Source organism: Schistocerca gregaria, chromosome 3 (genome assembly GCF_023897955.1).
Source record: "Schistocerca gregaria isolate iqSchGreg1 chromosome 3, iqSchGreg1.2, whole genome shotgun sequence".
Classification (NCBI taxonomy): domain Eukaryota; kingdom Metazoa; phylum Arthropoda; class Insecta; order Orthoptera; family Acrididae; genus Schistocerca; species Schistocerca gregaria.
Genome location: NC_064922.1, coordinates 849,153,009 through 849,177,393, shown reverse-complemented (window position 1 = coordinate 849,177,393; position 24,385 = coordinate 849,153,009). Strand labels below are relative to the sequence as shown.

At 38.4% G+C, this 24,385-nt stretch overlaps 1 protein-coding gene across 1 annotated transcript in view; it reads right to left on the bottom strand.

Moving 5' to 3' along the window:
• The window catches only part of LOC126354766 (uncharacterized), an 85,394-nt gene extending 62,361 nt beyond the window's left edge, over positions 1-23,033 (bottom strand). The window contains exons 1-2 of the mRNA XM_050004659.1: positions 22,618-23,033; positions 8,303-8,497 (exon numbers count right to left, since the gene is read on the bottom strand). Of these exons, the coding sequence (XP_049860616.1) occupies positions 8,303-8,497; positions 22,618-22,712 (290 nt within the window). The 5' untranslated portion in view covers positions 22,713-23,033. The remainder of the gene's footprint in view (positions 1-8,302; positions 8,498-22,617) is intronic.
• Between the last annotated feature and the right edge of the window lie 1,352 nt (positions 23,034-24,385).

The following is a 24,385-nucleotide window of genomic DNA, read 5'->3' as shown; positions in this document are numbered from 1 at the left end:
ACAGAAGGATGCTGAAGATTGGATGGGAGAAGAGGATTTTGTGGCACAACTTGACTAGAAGAAGGGATCAGGTGGTAGGACACATTATGAGGCACCAAGGGATCACCAATTTTGTATTGGAGGGCAGCGTGGAGGGTAAACATCATAGAGGGAGGCCAAGAGAAAAATACTCTAAGCAGATTTAGAAGAATGTAGGTTGCATTAGGCACTTGGAGATGATGAAGCTTGCATAGGATAGCTGCATCAAACCAGTCTCTGGACTGAAGACCACAACAACAACATCATAAATTGGTAGATATTCATTTGTCAAGAAAATTTGTAATTTCTTTGGAATATTGTTAGTTCTGCAGAATGAATTAGTAATGGGGATGCCTCTGATGTGGTTGGAAGTGTTTCTAATTTTGGCAATAACAATGTAATTTATGATTTAAAAGTGGAGATTGTAAAGACAGTATAGCATAGAAAAATGTGATAGAATAAAAAAATTACAGAAACAGAATTTATGGAGCAGGCTTACTTCAGAAGTATCATGTCATTTGGAATCTACAAAGTAAAAAATTTCAGCCTCAAGAATCAACCCCCAGACATGAAGAATTGGAGCCAACTGCAAGAAAATAACATAAGTAAAAAAGTTATTTGTAAATCTTATTCCTCTCAAAGCTTATTAAAAGAGTAAATTATTTTGAACAGTTACAAACAACAAATTTTTTGAGGGAGGGCAAGATTACAAATTACACAGCACTTTGTCTGGTAAAAAGTATTGTCTATAGGCACTGAAATAATATCTGGTGTGCCCTATGGGAGCATAATAGTATAATCGCTGTTCATGTTATACATTAATGACTTAGCAGATGGTATTAGACATATTGCACAGATGATACAGTTATTTATGAGGAAGTTCTATCCAATAAAAACTGCAATAATAATCGTTAGACCTTAACAAACTATCACAGTGGTTTAAAGACTGCATTTCTGTCCATTGAAAGAGAGAGTTGCCAAAGTTCTGCACTTGACGAAACATGTAAAAATGTAGTATCTTTTGACTGCAGGATTAATGAATCACAAATAGAGTCTGTCATGTTACAAAACATTTAGGAGAAACAATGGGTAGAGATATTAAGTGAAACACCCACCCAGGACTTGTAATGGAACTGACAAACAGACATTATTTTATTTTATTTTATTATACACTAAAGTTTTGTTAAAAAAAGCTTTTGCTTAAGATAATACTAAGTTAGGTGTTGCGATCAATAATCGATATTGGAATGTATGTTCTTTGTAGTTTACAACGGTGATCTTTGGTCTACAACGGGTTTACGGCCACTTGAGTGTTGGCCACGGTTGAGTGTAGTTGTGTATATAGTTTTGGCAATAAATGTGTTTTTGATACAAAGAAACCGTGGAGTACTGCCTCATTTTTCGATAGTCCAGTAATAATTAAAAAACCCGCACCTTTTCTTGGCCCCCGAGCAACAAAGGAATCATCGCCTAGACAATGAGAAGCCACATGGACAATGCAGACTCAGCAGCATCAACAAAGGAGACGTCATGGCCAGCTCTACTAAGTATTATGCAGCCATTAGCCACACCGTAACGGTGTCCTTATGGAGATAACTTTTCCTGAACAGTAGAGCGGTTTCGTGACAACTGGGGGCTCGTCCAGGATTTAGAAATTTATATGTACTGGATTGATGAAATCTGTTTTGCAGAAGTCTAATGACCACGTGGTACGAAGAAGTGCAATACATGGAAGTCAAGGGGGATGAAACAAAGCAGTAAAGTGGACTGACCACATGAGTGAGGACCAGCAGGTTAACGGTTTAAATGATTTAGGAATTTATGCACTGATGAAGGAACCAGGTGAGCAAATGTTTGACACTGATTTAATGAGCAAAGAATTAAAAACACTTGGGTGTGAAAGCAACATTTTAAGTTTTCAGGAGAGAGAGGTTGATGATTGTAGTATTTGGGAAAATGAAGATTTAATGATACATGATGATGGTGAAAAATATTTTGTTTGCTTAAAAGAGGAAATGGAGGCATTAGGTGTTGTGGGAGGAACTGATATGCATGTTGTAGATGTACCCAAGGATGTTATTAATAGTTTAAGTGGTGGTAATGCCAGTGTCACAACCAATAGGCTCTGTAATCCAACATCTTACGAAGGAACCTGGGCAGTTGATAAAGATTCCCTGAACAGTAAAACTGACTGTGCAAGTAGGCTACCATTTGCAATGAACAAAGGTGAATTATTTCTTTATAATATGTGGCAATTAAAATGATAGCAATTTTAGAAAAATGATTCTTAATATGTCTCAAATTTTATATCCTGATTGGTGGAAAAACACTAAACATATTATTGTTGAACAACTGAAGGATAAATACCTTAGTGGTGAACAATGTCATATGGGTGAAAATATTTGGATTAATGAAATTATCAATGCAAGTGACAGTGCTAATTATGTGTGTGTTAATGTTATTACCGTAGATAATAAAGGTGACAGTAATATAGGTACTTGTAAGTCAGAAAGTCATTGTTTCAGTGAAATTCAAAAAGATTTATTGTATGAATACATTCAGCCTCAAAAAGGTGATGACATAGGTAGTCCGTTCATTAGAGCAAAAGTTGGTACCTGGGAGGCAAGTGCCTTATAGACACAGGGAGTCAGGTGTCAGGAGTATCTGAAATTCTAAGCAAAAAGCTGAAGTGTGAGAAAGATTACATTGAAATGCCAGTCATTGGGGTGAAAATAAGAGGGGCTACAGGAAAACATAGTAAAACTGTGAAAAGACAAACTTTGTTATCTTTTACAATTGAGGGAGTCACATTTACACATGGATGCCTAATTATACCAGGCCTCAGTGAGGACTGTATTCTTGGGATGTCATGGATTCGGAATGTAGATGCAAGATTTGACTGGGGAGGACAAAAACTTATCATAACAACACCAAATGGGGGGTGTATCTCCACCAAGTTTGTCAGATCAAATACAGTGTTGTGTAATGATAAATTTAACACTATAAATCTTGTAAAGGAGAATAAATATGTTGACAAACACATAACAGAGCTGGATTTAAGTGAAGTAGATTTCAACACACTGGTAAACACAAAGATTTCCGAAGCTAGTGGTCTAAACAATGAGCAAAAACAGGAACTAGAGTCTTTGTTATGGGAATACAGTGATATCTTTAGCAATATTCCAGGGAAAGTTAGGGGTTATGAATGTACTTTGCACGTAAGACCACATGACCCATTTTTCATAAAACCATATGGTGTGCCCATAGCAAAATGTACAGCAGTTGAGAAAGAATTACATAAGATGGAAGTGTGTGGCATTATTGAAAGGAGTATCAGTGCTTATAATAACCCGCTGGTAGTTGTGTCAAAGAGGGATGGGGGAGTGAGAATAGTTCTTGACTCCAGGCCTTTAAACAAGATCTTATACAGGGAAACAGACCACCCTGAAAACATTGATGAGCTGTTGCACAAGTTCAAGGATATAAAATTAATGTCAAGTCTAGACTTAACCTCAGGCTTTCACCAAGTACCCCTGGCACCCAAATCTAGGAAATACACTGCTTTTCTGTACAATGGCCGTTGCTATCAGTATTGTGTAGTCCCGTTTGGCTTGAACTCATTGGTAGCAGAATTCATTAGAGCTTTAGACCATGTGCTTGGGCAGGAACTTGTATCCAAATTAGTGATTTATGTAGATGACATTTTAGTAACTGGACAAGATTGGAATGAGCATGTTGGGCTTTTAAGACAGGCGTGTGAGAAACTTAGAAGCGGGGGAATGACACTAAAACTAGAAAAGTGCAAATTTGCAGTACCTGAGTTAAAATTTTTGGGACATGTCATAACAGAAAAAGGAATTTTGGCTGATCCAGACAAAATTAAAGCTATTGCAGAGTTTCCTATACTGATCTTTGCTTCCTACAGCTTTTGTTTATCAACTAGGTTTCGAGTTCTCTTGGATATGTGATAAATTTCTATTTGTCTATATAGCAGTTTTCTAACACAGCTATTAAACCACAGTGGGTCTTCCCCATCTCTTAAGATCTTGCTCAAAACACACTTGTCTAAGGGATACTAAATGATGGTTTTGAACTTTTGCCATTTGTGCTCCACTGTCACTGACACTTTACACAGATGTCTATCAACTGTCTGTATACTGCCAAAGTGAAGGCCTGCATAATACAAATATTACAATTACTTGGAATTTAGATCCATGAATCCAAATATTCAAATAAATTGTAAGAGTGATGAATGAGGCATCCTTTTAATTTGTTTTTGAATATTTGAAGATTTTTAGTTTCATTTCTCGATGTTTACCAGCAACCTCTTGTAGAAAACACCATTCGGGACCCTAGGAAGAGATTGCATGGCCTATATGAAAAAAATATTGAACAATGTTTTTCCCATTGGCTGTACACATTTATCATAAATGCCATAATTGCAATTTTGGTTTTAAGCAGTTGTGAAGTAGTTTTGATGCTGAAATCCAGCAAATGTCAATGAGGCAAAAAGAGATAAAATGGATAGAAACTTTTAAGGCATTTGGAACTGGTTACCTAAAAACAAATGTGATTGTGTTTGGAAACAAAAGTTATTTTAGTGAATGCAGCAAAGACAATGAAAATGATCAACTTCTCACTGTTCATAAAATACATTCTGATACAAGCATACAGATATATTAGAGTGCTTATGAAACTGAGATTAAAAGTTATTAGAAGTAATGCTAAAATTGATTATAGTAAGAAAAGTTCATAACCATTACTGATACCAAAATATGCAAAAATTAAAATTGAAAATAACCCAGTCTCAAGAAACAGAAAACTGAAATGACCTGGATCAAAACATTGCTCCAGGAAGTTTGCAAAATGAAAGACTGACTAAACTATGAAACATTAAAAATATACATCAGTAAGCCATTTACTATTTTTATTACATTTGACAATACATAGGAATTAGTTTGTCATCTTACTGCAACAAGGTAACATAATGTTTTGAACCTTTGAGTTATCTTTATGACTCTTGCCTATTTCGATATGCTCCATTCAATGTTACAACTGGACATCTCTCTGGATTTACTGCATTTCAACAAATAGGTATTAAACCCAGGGAGTATTTCTGTGCTACAAACAGATATCTTGAGTTGCCCAGTAGAGCCGTAACAGGGATTGCCGATGATGAGATAACTATAATACTACATGTAGATAACTTCAGTTACTTAGCTGTAATACTTCACTAGCATACTATGTTGGGAATATAGCAAAGAGGTGAACTATTCCTGCATCAGTTATGTAGTGCATGCATCCCACATTTTTCACTTAAGATCTTAAAAAGTATTTTCACAAAAATTCAGAATAAAAAGTTTTTAGGACTATTTGTATGGGTTTAGGAATCTGCAAGCAGCTAGCAGAAATTATTTTGTACTTTGTAGTCCAATTGAAAGACTTGGTACATTAAATATCAATTTTTGTTGAAATAATTATTTTCCTCTTTATAGTCTTGAATGTGTGAAATTTTTCAATCAATTTCAAACATCTTGATGAGACTACAGCAGGTTTATTTCAGTTTCTCTTCTTCTGAATCGACCATTATATTGCTTCCTTCTGCAAATGCCTTGTGAAAAGACAATGAAGATAAAAACTACATATATTCAAGTACATACAGAGGTTTACCAGCAACCATTTGCGACTGGAATGGGAAAAGGGTGAAACGGAAATGATGCACGAAGTACTGTCCTCCACACACCAGACAAGAAAGAAAGTCCATACTAAACTGTCATCTGGTTCTAAGCTATGTTGAAAGTTTCAAGTCTCTAGCTCATTGGAAAGTTATTTTAAAATCAATTGCAAAATTTGAACTGAACAGACAAGGAAGCGACCAGACATACATGAGCTAAAAAGAGTCAAAAAAGTAAACTAGACTGCTGATCAGACAACTATTATCAGAAGTGTAAGGAGGAAGGATAACAAACCTTATGTTAATCGTGAAATAAGCCATGAGAATATTATCAATTGGATGTATTGTCTTCATTGGAAGTATTGTCTGCATGACAATGCAGAAAGAAGATGTGAATATGAAGCCAGTCAAACAGCAGACGATGTGATGGGTAAACTTCACAAAATGGCATCTATTTGTTTACAATTCAAAGAACACTTTGTTGAAGTGTTTAGAGTTCTGGGCTGTAACAAGAAAAGTCAACATAATCACATTGTCAGACACCAAATCTTTGTACATATCCATCCTGGCTATAACAGAGAAAAATGATTTGACATCCCTGTTCAAGTCAGTGCTTCCTGCACTTAGATCAGAATATTAGCCATATTACAAAAACCTATTTCATCATGAAGATTCAGAAAGATGTAAATCATCATCTGAAAATCAGTAAATGACTTCGGGCAACTGCAATTGTTTTTGAAACAGGAAAAGGTGAAAAAGTGAATGGATTCCTGAATATTCAGCATTACTGTGTATGTTTAAAACAATTTTGCATATTTCAACATCACTATGTATTTTTCTGCAAATAAATACTTTACTATAGATAGCAATTGACTTATTTTGGAAATAACAAGTAGGTAACTCACCATGTGGACCAGTGCAACAAATACAAGTACTATACTTTTCAAATTAAATACATCAGATCAGAATTATTTCAAACATAGTATAGTGAAGCTTTAAAATTCTGTTAAATTTTAAAACAGATTTCTTCCAATATATTTGCTGTTATCTAGTTGTACTAAGGTGATGAACTAATAAACAGATAGTAAAAGAAAGGTAAATTGTCTCAGACAGAAATGAGTAGAAATAGATTGGCACAATGCTGGGCCTTTTTTTAAAAAAATGCCAATCCATACACTTTATAAAAAACTGCTAAATATGAAAATTGTCGTTACAGGAAGGCGAGGAATAATTATCTTGAGAGAGAGAGAGAGAGAGAGAGAGAGAGAGAGAGAGAGAGAGAGAGAGAGAGACTGACAATAGATATAAAATATCCCAGGCAGACATGCAAGAAAATGAAATATACAAAAATTAAATAAAAAATAAAAATGAGAAAATATCAGCAACAAAAACTGGCAATAGAAATACAATTTGAACATGCCGTTTAGGCATATGATACTTGACACTCTTTGTGTAGTGAAAGGAAAGATGATCGTGACAGAGTAATATTAAGCAAGGAGATAGTTGCAGAACATATACTGTGCACAGGTGTGCAGGTATTAAATGGGAGGTGTAAAATATGAGAAAACAGCAAGATGTGATGACAAATAAATGGCTTCACCTGCTGTGGGTGGGGCCTTTTACGTGTTGGCATCGTAGCTTGATCATCAAGGAGCAACCACACTCTCCAAGAATGAAAATAAGAAAGGATGGTTTTGTGACAAATGAGATATATTGTAATCTGGATTCTCACGTTGAGACTTCAAGGCTTATGTTGTATAAAAAGTTGTGTTCTTCTTTAATTTATGAGTCACTCAAATGATCTGTATGCCCATTCAAGAAAATATAAAAGGATATTAATGGATGTGCTTTTTCATGATGTAAGTATAAGTTATCTTCTTTTGCTCCCATAACAGCTACAGAATGTGAAGAAGTCAAGCTTCTCCTCAGCTACACATGGGATTTTAGAGGCAATGATTAGCAGGACCTCTGCTTCAAGAGAATCTACTATGGTGACCGGATTGAAAAGAAAAAGATAAATACACCAGAGGTTACATCGGGTGACAGATCTCATGAAGTGTTCTGATGCAGCTTCAACTACAAGGAGTGACCCAGAAGCTACGTAACGCCCTAGACCAACAAAAAAATACTCTCTTTCTCATTTACAACAAGGTACATAAACAAAAAAAACTGAAAGCTTCTTTGCAAACAATAATAATAAGAATCTAAAAAAAGAGACAATCCTAAAATTTCATCAAGAAAGACAGTCTACCGGTAAATGTTTTATTCACTGATAGGGGGGAAAATCTATCAATGTATACTAAAGCTATGTGCACAAGTTAAAATACACAGTAAAAATGAAATAACCAGGTCCACTGTTAATCAATAATTGATCAAGACAGCCAATAAATGCTCCTCCATGTAGCACATTGAAGTTTTATTTTTAGATATGAAGATTTATTGAGAGGATTGACACCATTAATGAGAATGTTCCTAGAAACAATAATTATTTCAACTAGTATAGCAATAATGCTAATTTACAAACAATGAAGACAGAGCACTTCATAAAATATTTGGTAGCTATCTCTTAATCGGGTGCTATGAATGAATTTGTATAAACTAAACACATGCCTTGTGTTCTTATCGTGCTTGTTCAAGGCTGCTTTCATTTCTGCAATGTCATCTTCAAGCTGTTCCAAATTATTTCTGTGATTTATGAGAGCATTCTCTAGCAGCTTAGTGTCCTGTTTTAACTGCTCTAATGTCTCCTTTATATCAGAACCAATTATAACCTCTCTTCTCTTCCTGTAGACAGCTTCATTGGATCTGTTTTAAGAGAGAAATCAATTGCTTCAAAATGTTTGGTGATATAAACATAGACACAGTTTAAATATTTGTAACAAGTAATGTTTTCCTTAAATGCTGTCAAGTGAAAGGGGATTTTCCAGTTAAAGTAGTTATTATAGGAAATATGGTTCAGCATGTGTGTGGCTGGAAAACAGAATGCTGGAAATTACACTAGGACAAAGGACACTGCCACATTTTCTGCATGGGAGAAATCACAACAACCATTCTGCAGGGGTTCAATTAGGGACTTGTTACTGTTCTTGCTCTCTGTTAATTATCAACTGGAGACAGAATTAGCCCTTTTAGCACATAAGAAAAACATTATTGTTGGAACATACAAAGGAACACTGACACCGAAACTAGTAAATTACAGTTTTGTAAACATTTAATAATGGGTTCTGAACATTGAAAAACTACAGCTCCTACAGTTCTGTATTGTTAAAAATACTCCACCTCCTATTAACATAGTGTACCAACAAAACTTAATTGAAAGGATATAAAGTTAACAATTTATTGTGTTGCATATTGGTGAAAACTTAAACTGGGAAACTCATATAGAATACCTGCTAAAATGTTTTAGATCACACATTTTAACCAGAATTCACAACTTTGGTGGGCACAGAAACCAATAACTTCTATTTTCAATCACTGATGTCCTATAGGACTATTTTCTGGCAGCAACTTATCACTCAATGGAAAGATGTTGATTGCACAAAAAGGAATTTGAATTATCTGTGGTGTTCACAAAAGTACATCATACAAGCATCTGCTTATGCAACAATGAATATTAATCACAGCCTATTAGTGCATTCACACTATGCAACAGAATTAAAGGATCACTTTTTTGAAACCCTATAATTTTGTCCCATTCTGATGAGTAACTTTGAAATTTGGCACAAAGGTGCCTACAACCCTCCTCTATAATGGTGCTTAACCACAGAGCTATGCAATGTCACTATCAGGATGAAAGATGCTTCAAACAGTAGGGTATCGACACTGCAAGAAAAGCCACAGGTCAGAAGTTCATATGAGTTGTAAGGTGAATTAACCATGTCCCAATGACATAAAATTTCACAACAATTCTATCTGAAGCCACTGTGGATTTGCCCCATGTCAGGGAGGTTGTCACACCACCTCTTACCCACATTTCATCCCTTTTTTTGACAAGGTCAGAACAGTGATACCAGTGCTGAAATCACATGGTTTTCTTATGAGTGGCTGAAGAAAAGACTTCGGACACTTTGCTTCTCAGAACTGACACGAAAAAGCCTCAGAGGGTGGCATAAAGAGTATCAATGAAAACGCTCCTTTCCATAGGGCATTGACACCAACACTCTTCACCATCTAAATTGACAGTTCTCAGTGCAATGAGCATCAGGATCATAATCTCGATAACCTTTGGTGTCGCTATTCTGACATCTGTTGCACAGATATCAAAAGAAAGGGTGAACGTGTGTATGAAGAGGTGTGACGACCTTCCCAGCATGTGACACATCTACAGTGGCTTTCACAGAACTGTGGTGAAATTTTGTGCCAGTATGACATCATTAACCACCTTACACATCACACAAATTTCTGAGCTCTCGTCTTTTTTGCAAGCATTTACACCTTGTGCTTGAAGTGTCATCGAGCCCAAGGGCAATGTCACAGAGTGCCAAGCTTTTTCACCATTAGAGAGGAAGGTTGTGCGCACCCTTGCGCCAAATTTCAAACTTCTATGTCACAATGGAAAACAGTTAAGGGGTTTCAAAAAAGTGATCCTTTAATTCTGTCGCACAGTGTATTTACTGAAAAATCTGTTGCCAGGAAGACACTGCAGTCAGAGTAATGAGGACGTTCACAAATACAACACTAGAAGGGAAAATGATCATTTCATTCCACAGAATCTAAAATTGACACAGGAAAGAGTAAAGTGCTGAGCTATAAAACTCTCTAACATTCTCCACAAGGAAGTGAAATGTCTGACAGACAGAAGTATTTTCAGATGTAGTGTGGTGGTTCTGCCTGCTTTTAATTTCTTCGTTTGTTGACAATTGTTCTCAGTGTCGATTTACTGGCTGAAAAATGGGTTGTGTGGATTCCGACACTGACTACTTTAAATGATGTAGCCGACGTATGCACAGTTATGGTTTACAGTACTTTAATTTCACTGTTCACAAACTCCTAATAATACACAGTTATACAGCCAGTGCACTATTGTTTAACTTTTGACAAGCCACATTAATAGTTAGCAGACGGAACTCCACATACTGCTACAATAGTTTCTCGTTGAACCTCTACGAACAGTAAAACCTAACCACAAAGTCCACATATCTTGAAGAATAATCAGGTCACTGTTTTTACACACAGCCTAATTCTTTAACACTTATTCCACAATTAATTTGAAGCATTGTTATCGTTCTAACCAGCACAGGTTACTCATCAGAAAGTTGGCTGAGGACTGACTGTCTCATGACCAAAAATTGGGCCCTTATATATCATCACAATAATAGGTGCTGAAATTACACATTGTTTCAAGTGAAATTTACATAAATTATGATTAAAACTTAACTCATTAAATTGATTGAATACATCAAAAAATTGCTGCTTTTTAACAGTTTCTCCTACTACAAAAGTTAGGCCGAATTATTTGTTTAAATCATGAAATTAACAAATATAGTTCTGCAAACAATACTTCTGACAAGACTGTTAATTACTTTTGAATTAATGAAGGACTGGCTTTGCTAACATGTTTCCGACTATAGGCAAATAGATACTTCAAGATTACTAGCATTTCATCTTCCAAACGTTTATAATCAGTGCAGGATTTATATTTGTGTATATGCCAACAATAGAATTTAAGTTATGAAACAATTACTGACTTCACCCTATGATGAAAGGTACCAATTAGGAATAGTCAAAATAAATTATAAAATCAATTACATACGTAAAACTATGCACAAAATTAGATCTGATGTTATTTACTTTAAAACTGAGGTCCAACCTTTCTCTTTTGTGGAAATGGAGATCATATTCACATATGTTAATGGTAAATAGTTGAAAGTAACAAAATGAATTTAAGGAGGCAGAGGCAAAACAAGAGAGGAATTGAAATTATCCCAGCTTGCTTCATCACAGTAGGGTGCAGTTGTTTCTCCTTAACAATTCCTGTACCACAAAGGAATTCTAGAGTATTGAGTACAAGCTTTTGTTAAGTTGACATGTTCCACATCACATTGTTTATCAAGAATATAATTTATCAAACATAGATCTAACTAAGCAGCTACCTGTCAAGCTAAAGAGCTACCTCCAGGAGGCAGTGATGGATTTAGGTTGGTTGGGCCCTGAGTGAAGCAAAAAAAAAGTATGTATTCATGCCATCTTCTCACAGTGGCACACTAGCAGTTTTATGCAAGAGATTTCCCAGTGGCCCTGATGTAATAAGCTGAGGACTTCCCACCATAGAGCCACTGAGACCGTGACACACGGAGTAAACCCTTCTGTTGATAGGAAAATAACATCATCTGAAAGGGTGAGGTAATGCCATAGCACATAAAATTTCTGAAGCAGGTTCAATGCCTGGCTCAGTGCCAGTAGGGCCACCCATGCTGTATTGCGCATACAACCTGTTGGAGTACCAGATCCATTGCCACAGCAGACCACACAAAAGGAGCATGTTTCTGAACTAACAGATGTGATGGGTAGGTAATAATAGTACCAAGGAATGCCAGAAGTTCTTGTAGATTAGATGGATGAGAGAAAGCTGTAATTGTGGTGACATGTTGTTCCATGGGGCGCATGCCCTGCTGGGAAATTTCTTGACCCAAATAAACACTGGAAGAATGGAAAAAGTGAGACCTGGCAAAATTATGTTTGAGGCCCACAGCCTGTAGAACAGTAAACAATAAATCGAGGTGACATAGGTGATCCTCCAAGGTAGCACCCGTCAAAATTGTATCATCATGTCAGTTAATGCACTGAGGGGCAACAGATGTAACTTGGTCTAAAAAATATTGAAATATGTCAGGTGCACTATCTACCCCAAACATTATCTGTTGATACTGATAGAGGCCAAAAGGCTTATTAACCACAAGCAACTGTTTTGATGCCTCATCCACGGAATCTGAAGGTAGGCTTCAGCTGTCTATTTTCAAAAAGAACTGACCCACAGTCAACTTTGTGAGCAACTCCTCTGGGTGAGGTAGGGGATACGTATCAATGACTGCATTAGTAGTGACCTCAAAGTCATCAAATAGCAGAAATTGACTGGATGGCTTCTTTACAGTCACTAAGGCTGTACCCATGCACTTGAGGAAATCAGTTTAATCACTCCCAATGATGTTAGGTGACGCAGCTCCATCTTAACCTTGCTGTGTAAAGCTAATGGCACTGGCTGTGCCCAAAAAAAGTGAGGGCAGGTGAGGGATTCGAGGGCGATGTGCACCGTGAAAGTGCTTGCACAACCTATCATAGGGCAGACAAACCTGAAAACTCAGAACACAAGGAATCCAACTCTTAATAAGGCATTTGGTTGGACACAAGATGGATTGTGTCCATAATAGAAGAACCAAAAGGAGCAAAGGCATCTAGCCCAAACATACTTTCGGTACTCGCGTCATTAACTACCAAATACATAATGGAACAGACAACTAACTTGTAAACTATTTCGGTAGTGAATGACCAAGATTAGGAACCTTCAGTTTGTTGTAGCTTACCAATCAATACTCGTGGTGTGGCAACAATGGGGACCCTAGCCTGGCATACGTCTGAGCTGAGTAAGGACATGGCGGCCCCAGTGTTAACTTGTAGGATTAATGGGTTAACCCTCGCTTGCACTTCAATGAAAAGTTTGCTGTGGCCTACAGACAATGGCAAACATGATGATAGAACAGTGTGAATATCGGCATTCACTGATTCCTGCAAAACAAGAGGGACACGAAGGAAGCAGTGTTCACTGTTCCTGCTGCTAAAGGCATGTTTGACTGCATCAGCCCAGTTGGCTTGTTTGTAGTGTGGCCACCTCCTCTTCCCACAGCGTGTTAGGCTCCATGTGCTGAGGATGCATACTGTCAACAATGGCGACATCACTCCAACCCTCTAATTAGCAGCCTGCAGTGCTGGAGACTTTGAATGATTATGCAATGTTGAAAACCTCTTCTAACATAGGGTCCTCAAGCTGAAGGGCATGTTGATGTGCCTCCTTGTGTAGAGCCAAATGAATGACTGTGTCTGACAATGGTGTCCGCATAAGACTCCTGAGACTCACGAGTGATGAACTGACACTTACAACTGAGGTGGTGAAGTTCGGCCACCCAAGTTCAATATGATTGCTACTGTTGTTTACGACTTTGGTAGAATTCAACACCTGCAGCTACCATGTGCATACACTCGTGGTGGTAGGAGGACAGCAATTAACACATATCGTCAGAAGCAAGTGATGTTGGCTCTTGTAGAGGAGCTAACTGACACAGTGACACATACGAGGGGGATCCACAATAAGAAAACAGCCTTACAGACCTCCTTGTGGGCCACAGAATGTTGACAAAGCTGTTTCTCATAAGCATCCAAGACTTTTGATGAATTAATAATTGGGGGGCAGGGGGGGGGGGGTTGAGCAAAGAGGATGGATGAACTACCGGCAATAGAACCTGGGTCACCGTAGCCAACAACCACCCCCAGCATGGCCATATTTGTCTGCTGTTGCTGGAGATGTAAATGGAGCAGATCCTCCAAGGAAGAGCTAAATGGCAGAAAAACCACAGGATCTGAAATACATGAAACTCCTACCCTCACTCATTAGCAATTTTCTTCTAACTAGGAACACAAGGACACACATGGCCATATAAGAAATACTATTTATTACACTGGAAGTAGTTACATGCATCAGCTACACTGCCAATGGAGGGCCCGGAGGTCCTTGTATGGCCCTATGAAGACACTGTGTCTGGTATCACTGGACTCGTGCTGCATGTGCATGGTGGATTAGATGACTGCAGTTAGTGACCAGTGTGCCCTTGGTGACTACCTCAGTTAGCCATGGGCACGCTGTTTGAATGTTGATGGGCACTATGCTTGCTGTAGTAGCCTGACTCACACCTATGTTTGCATATTAGCTTCAGTTTGCTTATCTTTAGCATCATGAGTGAGAATTCCAGCAGTGGACATGTCATTCCACACAGTGTCAAGAAAACACTTCATTAATCATGAAGGATGGCAAACTGATCATCACAAAGCTCGGAAGTAATAGTTGCAAGTGGAATTAAAAATTTACCAAATCCACTTTTAATGAAACCTGGGTTCTTATCTGTACATATAATTTATATAGCACTGCACTCATTTTATAAAACTAAAACTAAACTCCTCCCAAACAGGCCATTAAGGCCCAAAGGTACTGACCGGCCACCATGTCATCCTCAGCCCACAGGTGTCACTGTATGCAGATATGGAGGGGCATGTGGTCAGCACACCACTCTCCCGGCCCTATGTCAGTTTCTGAGACCGGGGCTGCTACTTCTGAATCAAGTAGCTCCTCAATTTGCCTCACAAGAGCCGAGTGCAACCCGCATGCCAACAGCTTGTGGCAGACCGGATGGTCACCCACCATCCAAGTGCTAGCCCAGCCCGACAGCGCTTAACTTTGGTGATCTGACAGGAACCGGTGTCACCATTGCGGCAAGGCCGTTGGCACTCATTTTATACCTGTGCATATATAAGCACAAATTTAGTTTATGTATCACCTATTGCTGAAGTATTGTTTTTGGGATCTGACTCATCCACATTTGTCACACCAGAACCAGAGTGTTTGTCAAACAATACTTTAAAAATGTGTACAAAGCTCAGAGTTTTATTAAAGATCTTTGGAGTTGTTGGCAATGCTGTAGCATTGATGCCAAGTTCAGTCGTATTACATATGTGTTGGATTGGGTTCAGATCTAGTGAGTTGGGGGCCAGCGCATCAACTGGAACTTACCACTGTGTTCCTCAAACCAGTTCATCACACTCCTGGCCTTAAGACATGGCACTTTATCTTGCTGAAAAATGCCACTGCCATTGGGAAACATCATCATGAAGGGGTCTACATGGTCTACAACCAGTGTATGACACTCCTTGGCCATCATGGTGTACTGCACGACCTTCACTGGAGCCATGGTTGCCCACATAAATGTTCTCCAGAACATAATGGAGCTGCCATCAGCTTGTCTGTGTCCCACAATACAGGTGTCAAGGAGCTGTTCCCTTGGAAGACGACCGATTCTTGCCCTCATACCTGCACAAAGAAAGGGATTGATCAGGCTGTGTAATGCTCTGCCTCTGCGGCGGCATCCAGTGCTGATGGTCCTGTGCCCATTTCAATCATAGCTGTTGTGGCGTTAACAGTGGCACATGCACAGGTCATCAGCTGCAGAGGCCCATCGTTAAAAGTGTTCGGTGCACTGTGTGTTCAGATACACTTGTACTCTGCCCAACATTAAATTCTGATGTTAGTTCCACCACAGATCATCACCTGTTCCATTTTACTGTCTGCCCACCCTACAGTGTCCAACATCTGTAATGAGGGGTGGCTGCCCAACACCATGATGTCTGGTTTTGCTGTGTGTTGATGACACTCACCACAGTACTCTTTGAACACCTGGCAAGTCATGCAATTTTCAAAATGCCTTCACCATTCCACACATGGACAGCACACTCAGTGATGTCAGATGCACCACGTGTGCATCTGACTAGCAGTCACTCCTTGCCAGGTGACACTGCTATCGCGTGGATGCGTTTACATCAATACTAGGTTGGTGGTCATAGTGTTCTAGCTGATCAGTGTATTATTCTACGTAACTATGCATTTCACGGAGGCTGTCAAAGTGAAATGTGTCAGGATGTTAACAAAAAGAGTGCTCTTTCATCAGGACAATGCACCTTTGCACACATCTGTCACTGAGATGTGTGTCATTGAGTCCTATGGCTTTGAACTGCTTTGACACTCACTTTATTCACCTGATTTGATCTCACTCAGGCTTTCATCTCTTCTTTAAGCTCAAGAAACATCTACATGGAACTCATTTTCAGTCAGATGAGGTCATGGTTGACGTAGAGGCCTTTTTTACCACGCAGAAAGAAAAGTTTTACAAAGAGGGTATAACGGGCCTGCAGCACCAGTGGCAAAAGTGAGTGGCCCTAAAAGGCTACTACGTTGAAAAATGCCCATAAACATATGGTTTACTGACAGCCTTTGTTATAACTGAATCAAGAAACAGATCTCAGATTACAAGAGCAGTCAGTATGAAACATTCATCTCAGAAACTATGAAAACTGAGTGTAAACAGACAAAATTAGAAGTATTGTACAATATGCTTTAGACAGGTATATGCTGAGCAAGGTTGTGAGAGGATGGGAAAGACTAGGTGTGATTCATCAGCTGAGTCAGAAAGCTGCACTGAAAGCAAAGAGAACACCTCGAATTTGAATGTAATGAAAGTCTGGTTGACAAACAAAAAATTATCAAAGCTCAAATATGCAAAAAGAGAACGGTGGATAATTTGAAAGTTAAATTCTATCTACCAAGCTGACAAAAAATTCTTAGAATTTTTGGTCTTATGTTACATCAGTAATGGAATCCAATCAAGTAGTGACCATGCTCACACCAAAACAGAGAATGAAAGAGAGAAGACTATATTCCATTTTCTAGAATTGTTACACTGGGGAATAACACACACACACACACACACACACACACACACACCCTATTCTACATACTTTACACTTCTTCCACATACTCCAAGACCAGTTCACTTTCCTCCCATTGCAGCACTTTGAGATGCCTCTGTGGTAGGATTCGTCCAGCTGATTATTGAAGCACCATTTGGCTGCTGTCTTTGCTTCATAATTACTAGTGAATTGCTGTCCTGACAAGAGCTTCTTTAGCAGTCCAAAAACATGAAAATTGCTAGGGGTAAGGTCTGGACTGTACAGTTGGTGGTCCAGAATCTCCCAGCGAACTGCCCAGAGCTTTTTGACAGTTCTGATATTGCCACAAGTGGTCTTGCATTGTTGTGGAGCACAATCACATTATCCACATTGAGAATACCTCAGCCCCTTCGCCTGATGGCAGCCCTCAGACAGACATGACAGTGTGGCACAATAACTGTCGGCATTGATGGTTGCACCTTGTGGCATGAAATCCAGCAGGAGCGGTCCATGGCTATCCCAGAAGGCCGTTAACGTTACTTTCCCAACAGATGGTGGTGAACGGAATTTTTTTGTCACAGGCCAACCTGGACGTTTCCACACCATGCTCTGCTGCTTGTATTCTGCAGTATCCACATTTCACCATCAGTAACAATGCAGTCCAGGAAACCTTCACCCTTCTTGGAGTGTTGTTCCAGATGATTCAGTGAAGACACAATTCTCTTGCCTTTCATCATGTCATCCAACTGCTTAGACACCCGCTGACGTGAAATCTTCCAGTATCCTAAGAACCTGTTAACGATGTCGTAAGCACTTCCATACGATATGCCAAGCTCCCAGGAAATGACCATGATTTGCACACACGGATCTGCTTTCTCCATTGCATCCACATGGGAAATGTTGTCGGTCAGTCATGAATGGGGCCCCCCTGACCACTCTCTGTCATGCAAGACTGACCGCCTTTATTGAACTCGCATCACCACCACCACCTCACAGTGCTCAAAGCAAGAAAGTTTTCCCTATACTTCGGTTGCATATCCCTGTAGATCTCGATGGGCATTTGTCTCTTGCTCCATAGAAAACAAATCACACTTTGTTACTCTAATACCATGGACATGTGAAGCACAACCAGCATCTTTAACAACTGACAGCAGCGCCGTGCGTCAGTGCTACCAGCAGATATGGCTGGCATGAACCAAGACAGACCCAATGCTGGGAATAGATTTGTTGACTTCCTATTTACAGCCGTAATGTGACTAAAAAAAAATAGGGCCAAAGGCTTTCTAATTTGTTCTCATATTATGAAGAGAAGACACACAACCCTCGTGTAATAGCCTACAGTATTTATTATTTTACAAACTGATGTTTGGCTGTTTCACCATTGTGTGTTTTTTCCTTTACAATGCTTAAAATACTCTACTGAAAACCAATGAAACGATCAATTAACATACTTTTTTTGTATTCTTATAACTGACTCAATGGAACATCGGAAAGAGAATTATTTTATACATGACAAATCGCCTGTTGGCTTCTCCCTTTAAATCTTTGGTCAACGTTTGTTCATCAATTTCCATGGTATTTTGTCAGCACAAGTAGTTGGCATTGCTGAAGGCTCACCCTATATTGCTGGCAGTCAACCACCTTTTGCAATGCTAGTGACTTTTGCTGGCTCAATGTCAGAAAAATGGTTTAAAAAATGTCAGCTGAGGATTCCAAGATGGAGACAAACGGGCAATATATCAACAAATGGCCACTCTAATGTGGCAGACATGGTAAAAATATCATGAAGTTATCAATGACAGGAATGATGATCATCCCAATACACTGGCCACATGTAGAGCATATATCTGTTAACGTGATTAATCTCGTTTCCAATTCTATCATGTTTGTAATTACCTTATGCTCAACTATGATACTTCCTGGCTTTCAAATAATTATTTTAACTAAATTTACTTTATTAGAAAATTCCACAAAAATTGATGATATCAGTTGCTGAAAATGCTTAACTTAGTTATGTAGACGAATATTGTTCATTACTAAATCAACATTCAGTAGCTTGGAAATTAATTTTGTTCCTAAAAACTTAATGGCTTTTTAACTAATTGTTATCATCATGTAATAGATAAAATTTTATATAGAAAAACACATTTAACAATGCCTCATGTTAGGTAAAGAGGATCTCTGTTTACTGTAGTACACTTTTCAATGCTTGGACTTGCGTAAAAGTATAAATTTTAGTTGTACGATTAATCATTTTTAAGAACTAACAATGTATCAAAAACATCTTAATTATTGTATAAAGTACACACCTCAAAAAAATGTTTTGCATCACCTCGGTTCTGAGAGTTCCAGAATCTGTACAGAAAATTGGAATAGAGATCAACACAAACATCGTTTCTACCCTTTTTTTTGCTCATGGAAACCACACATTGCTGGTTGTACCATCATACAGCAAGATCTTCAGAGGTGGTGGTCCAGATTGCTGTACACACCGGTACCTCTAATACCCAGCAGCACATCCTCTTGCATTGATGCTTGCCTGTATCCATCGTGGCATACTATCGACAAGTTTGACAAGACACTGTTGGTCCTGATTGTCCCACTCCTCAACGATGATTTGGCATAGACTCCTCAGAGTGATTGGGAGGTCACATAATCCATAAACAGCCCTTTTCACTCTATCCCAGGCATGTTCGATAGGGTTCATGTCTGAAGAATATGCTGGCCACTCTAGTCTAACGATGTCATTTTCCTGGAGGAAGTCATTCACAAGTTATGCACGATGGGGGCACGAATTATCATCCATGAAGAAGAATGCCTCGCCAATATGCTGTGGGTATGGTTGCACTATCGGTCGGAGGATGGCATTCCCAAATCATACAGCTGTTACGGCACCTTCCATGAACACCAGCGGCATATGTCGGCCCAATATAATGCCACCCCAAAACAGAAGGTAACCTCCACCTTGCTGCACTCATTGGACAGTGTGTCTAAGGCATTCAGCCTGACCGGGCTGCCTCCAAACACATCTCTGACGATTGTCTGGTTGAAGGCATATGTGACAATCATTGGTGAAGAGAATATGATGCCAATCCTGAGCAGTCCATTAGGCATGTTGTTGGGCCCATCTGTGCCGCACTGCACAGAGTCATGGTCACAAAAATGGACCTCGCCAGGGACGTCGGGATGAAGTTGCGCATCATGCAGTGTATTGTGCACAGTTTGAGTCGTAAAATGACGTCCTGTTGCTGCATGGGAACCATTATTCAACGTGGTGGTGTTGCTGTCAGGGTTCCTCTGAGCCATAATCCATAGGTAGCGGACATCCGCTGCAGTAGTAGCTCTTGGGCAGCCTGAGTGAGGCATATCATTGACAGTTCCTGTCTCTCTGTATCTCCTCCATGTCCGAACAACATACATTGCTTTGGTTCATTCCAAGATGCCTGGACACTTCCCTCGTTGAGAGTCCTTCCTGGCACAAAGTAACATTGGGGTTACAATTGAACTGCGGCATTGACCGTCTAGGCATGATTGAACTACAGACAACACTAGCTGTCTACCTCCTTCCTGGAGGAACAACTGGAACTGATCGGCTGTCGGACCCCCTCTGTCTAGCAGACACTACTCATACAAGGTTGCTTACATCTTTGGGCAGGTTTAGTGACATCTCTGAACAATCAAAGGGACTGTGTCTGTGATACAATATCCACAGTCAACATCTATCTTCAAGAGTTCTGGGAACCGGGGTGATGCAATACTTTTTTTCATGGTGTAAATACAACACTGGAAGATCCTGCCAAGTCTCAGGCTGAGGTTTTTTTTGTTAAAAGTTTTGTTATGTTTTACTGGGAACTTAATTCTTTAACACAACAGCAAATGGAAATATCCATCTGCTCAATACACTTCACTATAAAAATGATCACCCGGGCAGAACTGAGTTACACTTCCTGATGAGATGTATTCACTCAGAGTAATTCTATATTTCATACACAAAAGTAGTGCTCTGCTTTTCTCACCGTCCTCTTCCTATTTATGTATGACTACTGGCTAATGTGCCCAAATTGTATTACAGTAAGTCACTTTACAGCACCTACTAAAATATTACCATTATGTCCTTTGACACACAGTGGCTCCCAAGATTGGAGAGTTACTTTGTAGCAGGAATAGATGTTTAATTTCGTAAATTATATGTCAGGTCTACTTAGTAGCGTAGATACTCAAGTGGTCATTTTCCTTTGTAAACAGTGCTCATGGTGGATTGTTTGTCATCGTAAATTTGTTATATTTAAATAGAATTTGCAATTCAAGACTGCTATAAAAAACCTATTATGTGTATGTTTTTGTTTATTTTGGTAGCAGCATAAAATGTCTGTGTTCATCTGTGTAAGCATGTGAGTGGTGAAAGTCAGCCATTTTAAAGCTACTTACACAGTACAACAAATGAGGTTGTCATATATGGAAGTACTGAAAGAAACGAACTGTTTGCTAATTGAAATCACTGATTGGTTACCGACATTCTGACAATGCAGTTCCACACATAGTGTTCCTGTGAAGGTATGGAAACAGCAAATACCATGTGTGAGCCTGGACGACAGGTGTGACTAATTGCCATTATGCTCAAGTATCTTTGGGTTTGGTATGTCGATTATGTCAAGTTCATCCATACATCCACAAAGATGTGAACTACAGGTTTGTCCTGGCAGTGAAGGAACTCCAGAAAGACAGATTCTAAATTCTTGCCTTTTTTATGGAATAATTACACACCGCTACAGTGATTTATAAAGTGGATTTCTTGATACTCCATCCCTTCCAAAATTACAATGTGAAGGATAGCCCTTTCCTCTGTTATTTTTTAACAGATGAAGCAATCACTTTAATCACATTATTTTGAATGAAATTAATCTGAAGAAATAAAAATATGGATAAACTGAAAATATTTTTAAATAGATTTAGGAAAAGATTTTAATGCACATTTGGAATTGCATTAAGAAATTTCTTTCACTATCAGAAAAAGCACACTTGATCTCTCTGAAATGAGGAAGTTATTGGTTACTGGGAAGGTGAGTTACTTAGAGCTGGTTACAAACTGGTTATTGCGAGTTTGTGCCTGGTAGTGATGTGTGCAGAATTGGACTGATTCACAAATGAAGTGCTCCCAAGTGTCCTGATTCTAACTCGAATCAGAAATGAGTTGCTTTTGATTAGCTCCATGTATGGATAATCCAAATATTCAGAATACTTTCCTCAATTCATTTAAGTCAAACAAAGAATGCCCTATTACGAAAAATATCTTTTACTGTTTTAAAATTAGCATGAACTATATGTATTTTTGTTATTACACTTCATAATAATTTTGACAGCATTTACTCACAAGAGAATTTGTTTTATAACAATCTGCATGAAATTCTGTTACGGGTCATGAGAAAAAATAACTGGCATACCTGTATCGTAGTGCATTTACATCTGCCCAAGAGATCACAAAGGAAAGTATACACAGAATAGCTGTGTGTCTAGCATACATATTAATTTCCATCATATTGGCAAAGAAAAACACATACACAAATTTTCCTGACAAACAGTTTCCCACTCTTTTATACTAGTTCTCAAAAACTTCCAAATTTTGACATGCAGCCAAAAACTTTGTCTCAGCAGTGCAGTTGAAAAAAACAAATATGGCAGTGGATGAGATTACTGCAGAGCTTCATGGTGTCTTACTCTGCTATCAGTAAGTCTGACAAAGGTCAAAGTTATCATAACTTCCTGCCCGAACAGCTGTGGTATCTGACACACTGAGCTTACGCAGAAATAAAAATTATATCTGTATGGACATGATCTGCGACATATAACAAGAAATTATGTAATGTTATATCAATCCTAGGAACAGCACAAATACAAGCAAACATTTGTTAGTACCATTTGTTATCTTTGAGACCTATTTTGTTTGCTTTTCTGTTTGAAATCTATCACCTCTTTGGAAATAATTCTTTTCTTCAACTCGAGCAAGGATCAGTAGAGTGAAAATTGGTAGGCTTTAATACTGAAGCCTCTTATCCTAAAATTTAAAGTCAGTTATATGTTCTTTTGACATCTCAGTACTTAGCTCTAACATACTGTTTGTTCTACAATTCCTCCCTGCAAAGAAGTAACACAACAACCAATTAGGATGACTGTGGAGGCCCTGGCCATTTTCAGTATCACAAATATTGTATCCAGGATCACAGACAGATGTTACAACAGGTTTCTTACACACCATGTTCAGTTTTAGCATAAATTGATGACATTAAGCACCAATTTTCTTGAGTGGGAGGACATTGGAATGTGACATTAATGACAAGAAACTTTTTGATCCTGTGATGACAAATTTGTAATAATTTTTGAATTTAAATTTCCTTACAAATTGTACAGAATGGAAAGGGGTTTGTGAAGAAGAAGAAGCTGAAAAACACTATTTCAGTGAACATTGGAATGTTAATCACTTTAAACAAGATCTGTTTACATTTTGATTGCCAGAATTTGTGTCTACTCTTTGAGATCTGAAGCTAATAGCACAGCTAATTGCCAGTGGCACCCAGGCTGACCAAAGCTGTATCCATACTATCCAATGGATTTCCAGTAGTATAAGTTTATATTTTAAAGTAAAATCATCTGACAGGCAGAACTACAGGATAAATATAGTAACAAATGAAACTGCTACTAGCTAAACAATACATTACAGCTTAGGCAAATCAGTATATCCAAGAGAAGACTTATTTAGTATCTGTCATAACACATGTAAGAAGATATATAGACAAAAAGAATGAACTTCTAACATCAATAAACAAAAATGAAAGGGTACCAGAAATTCCATAAAACATTCACTAAACTTAGAAATAAGGTTAGTGAAAAAAGTATAAGCTTACCGAGTATCAGAGCAGATTTGTGACTGGATTGATTGCCTCTTTGCATTTGCTCTTAATGGAAAAAATTCTACAGATCTAAAGATAACTTCCAGAGTAACCCAAGGACGTATGATAGGACCACTACTGTTTACAGTGTGTATAAATGACCCAGAAGAAAGTGTCAGAAGCTCTTTAAGACTGTTCACAGATGATGCAGTTGGCTATGAGAAAGAACCGATGCCAGAAGACAGTATTGATTGCCAACATTACCTACAGAAGACTGACAAACAATGCACTTTCTGGCAGTTGACTCTAATATAAATAAATGTGT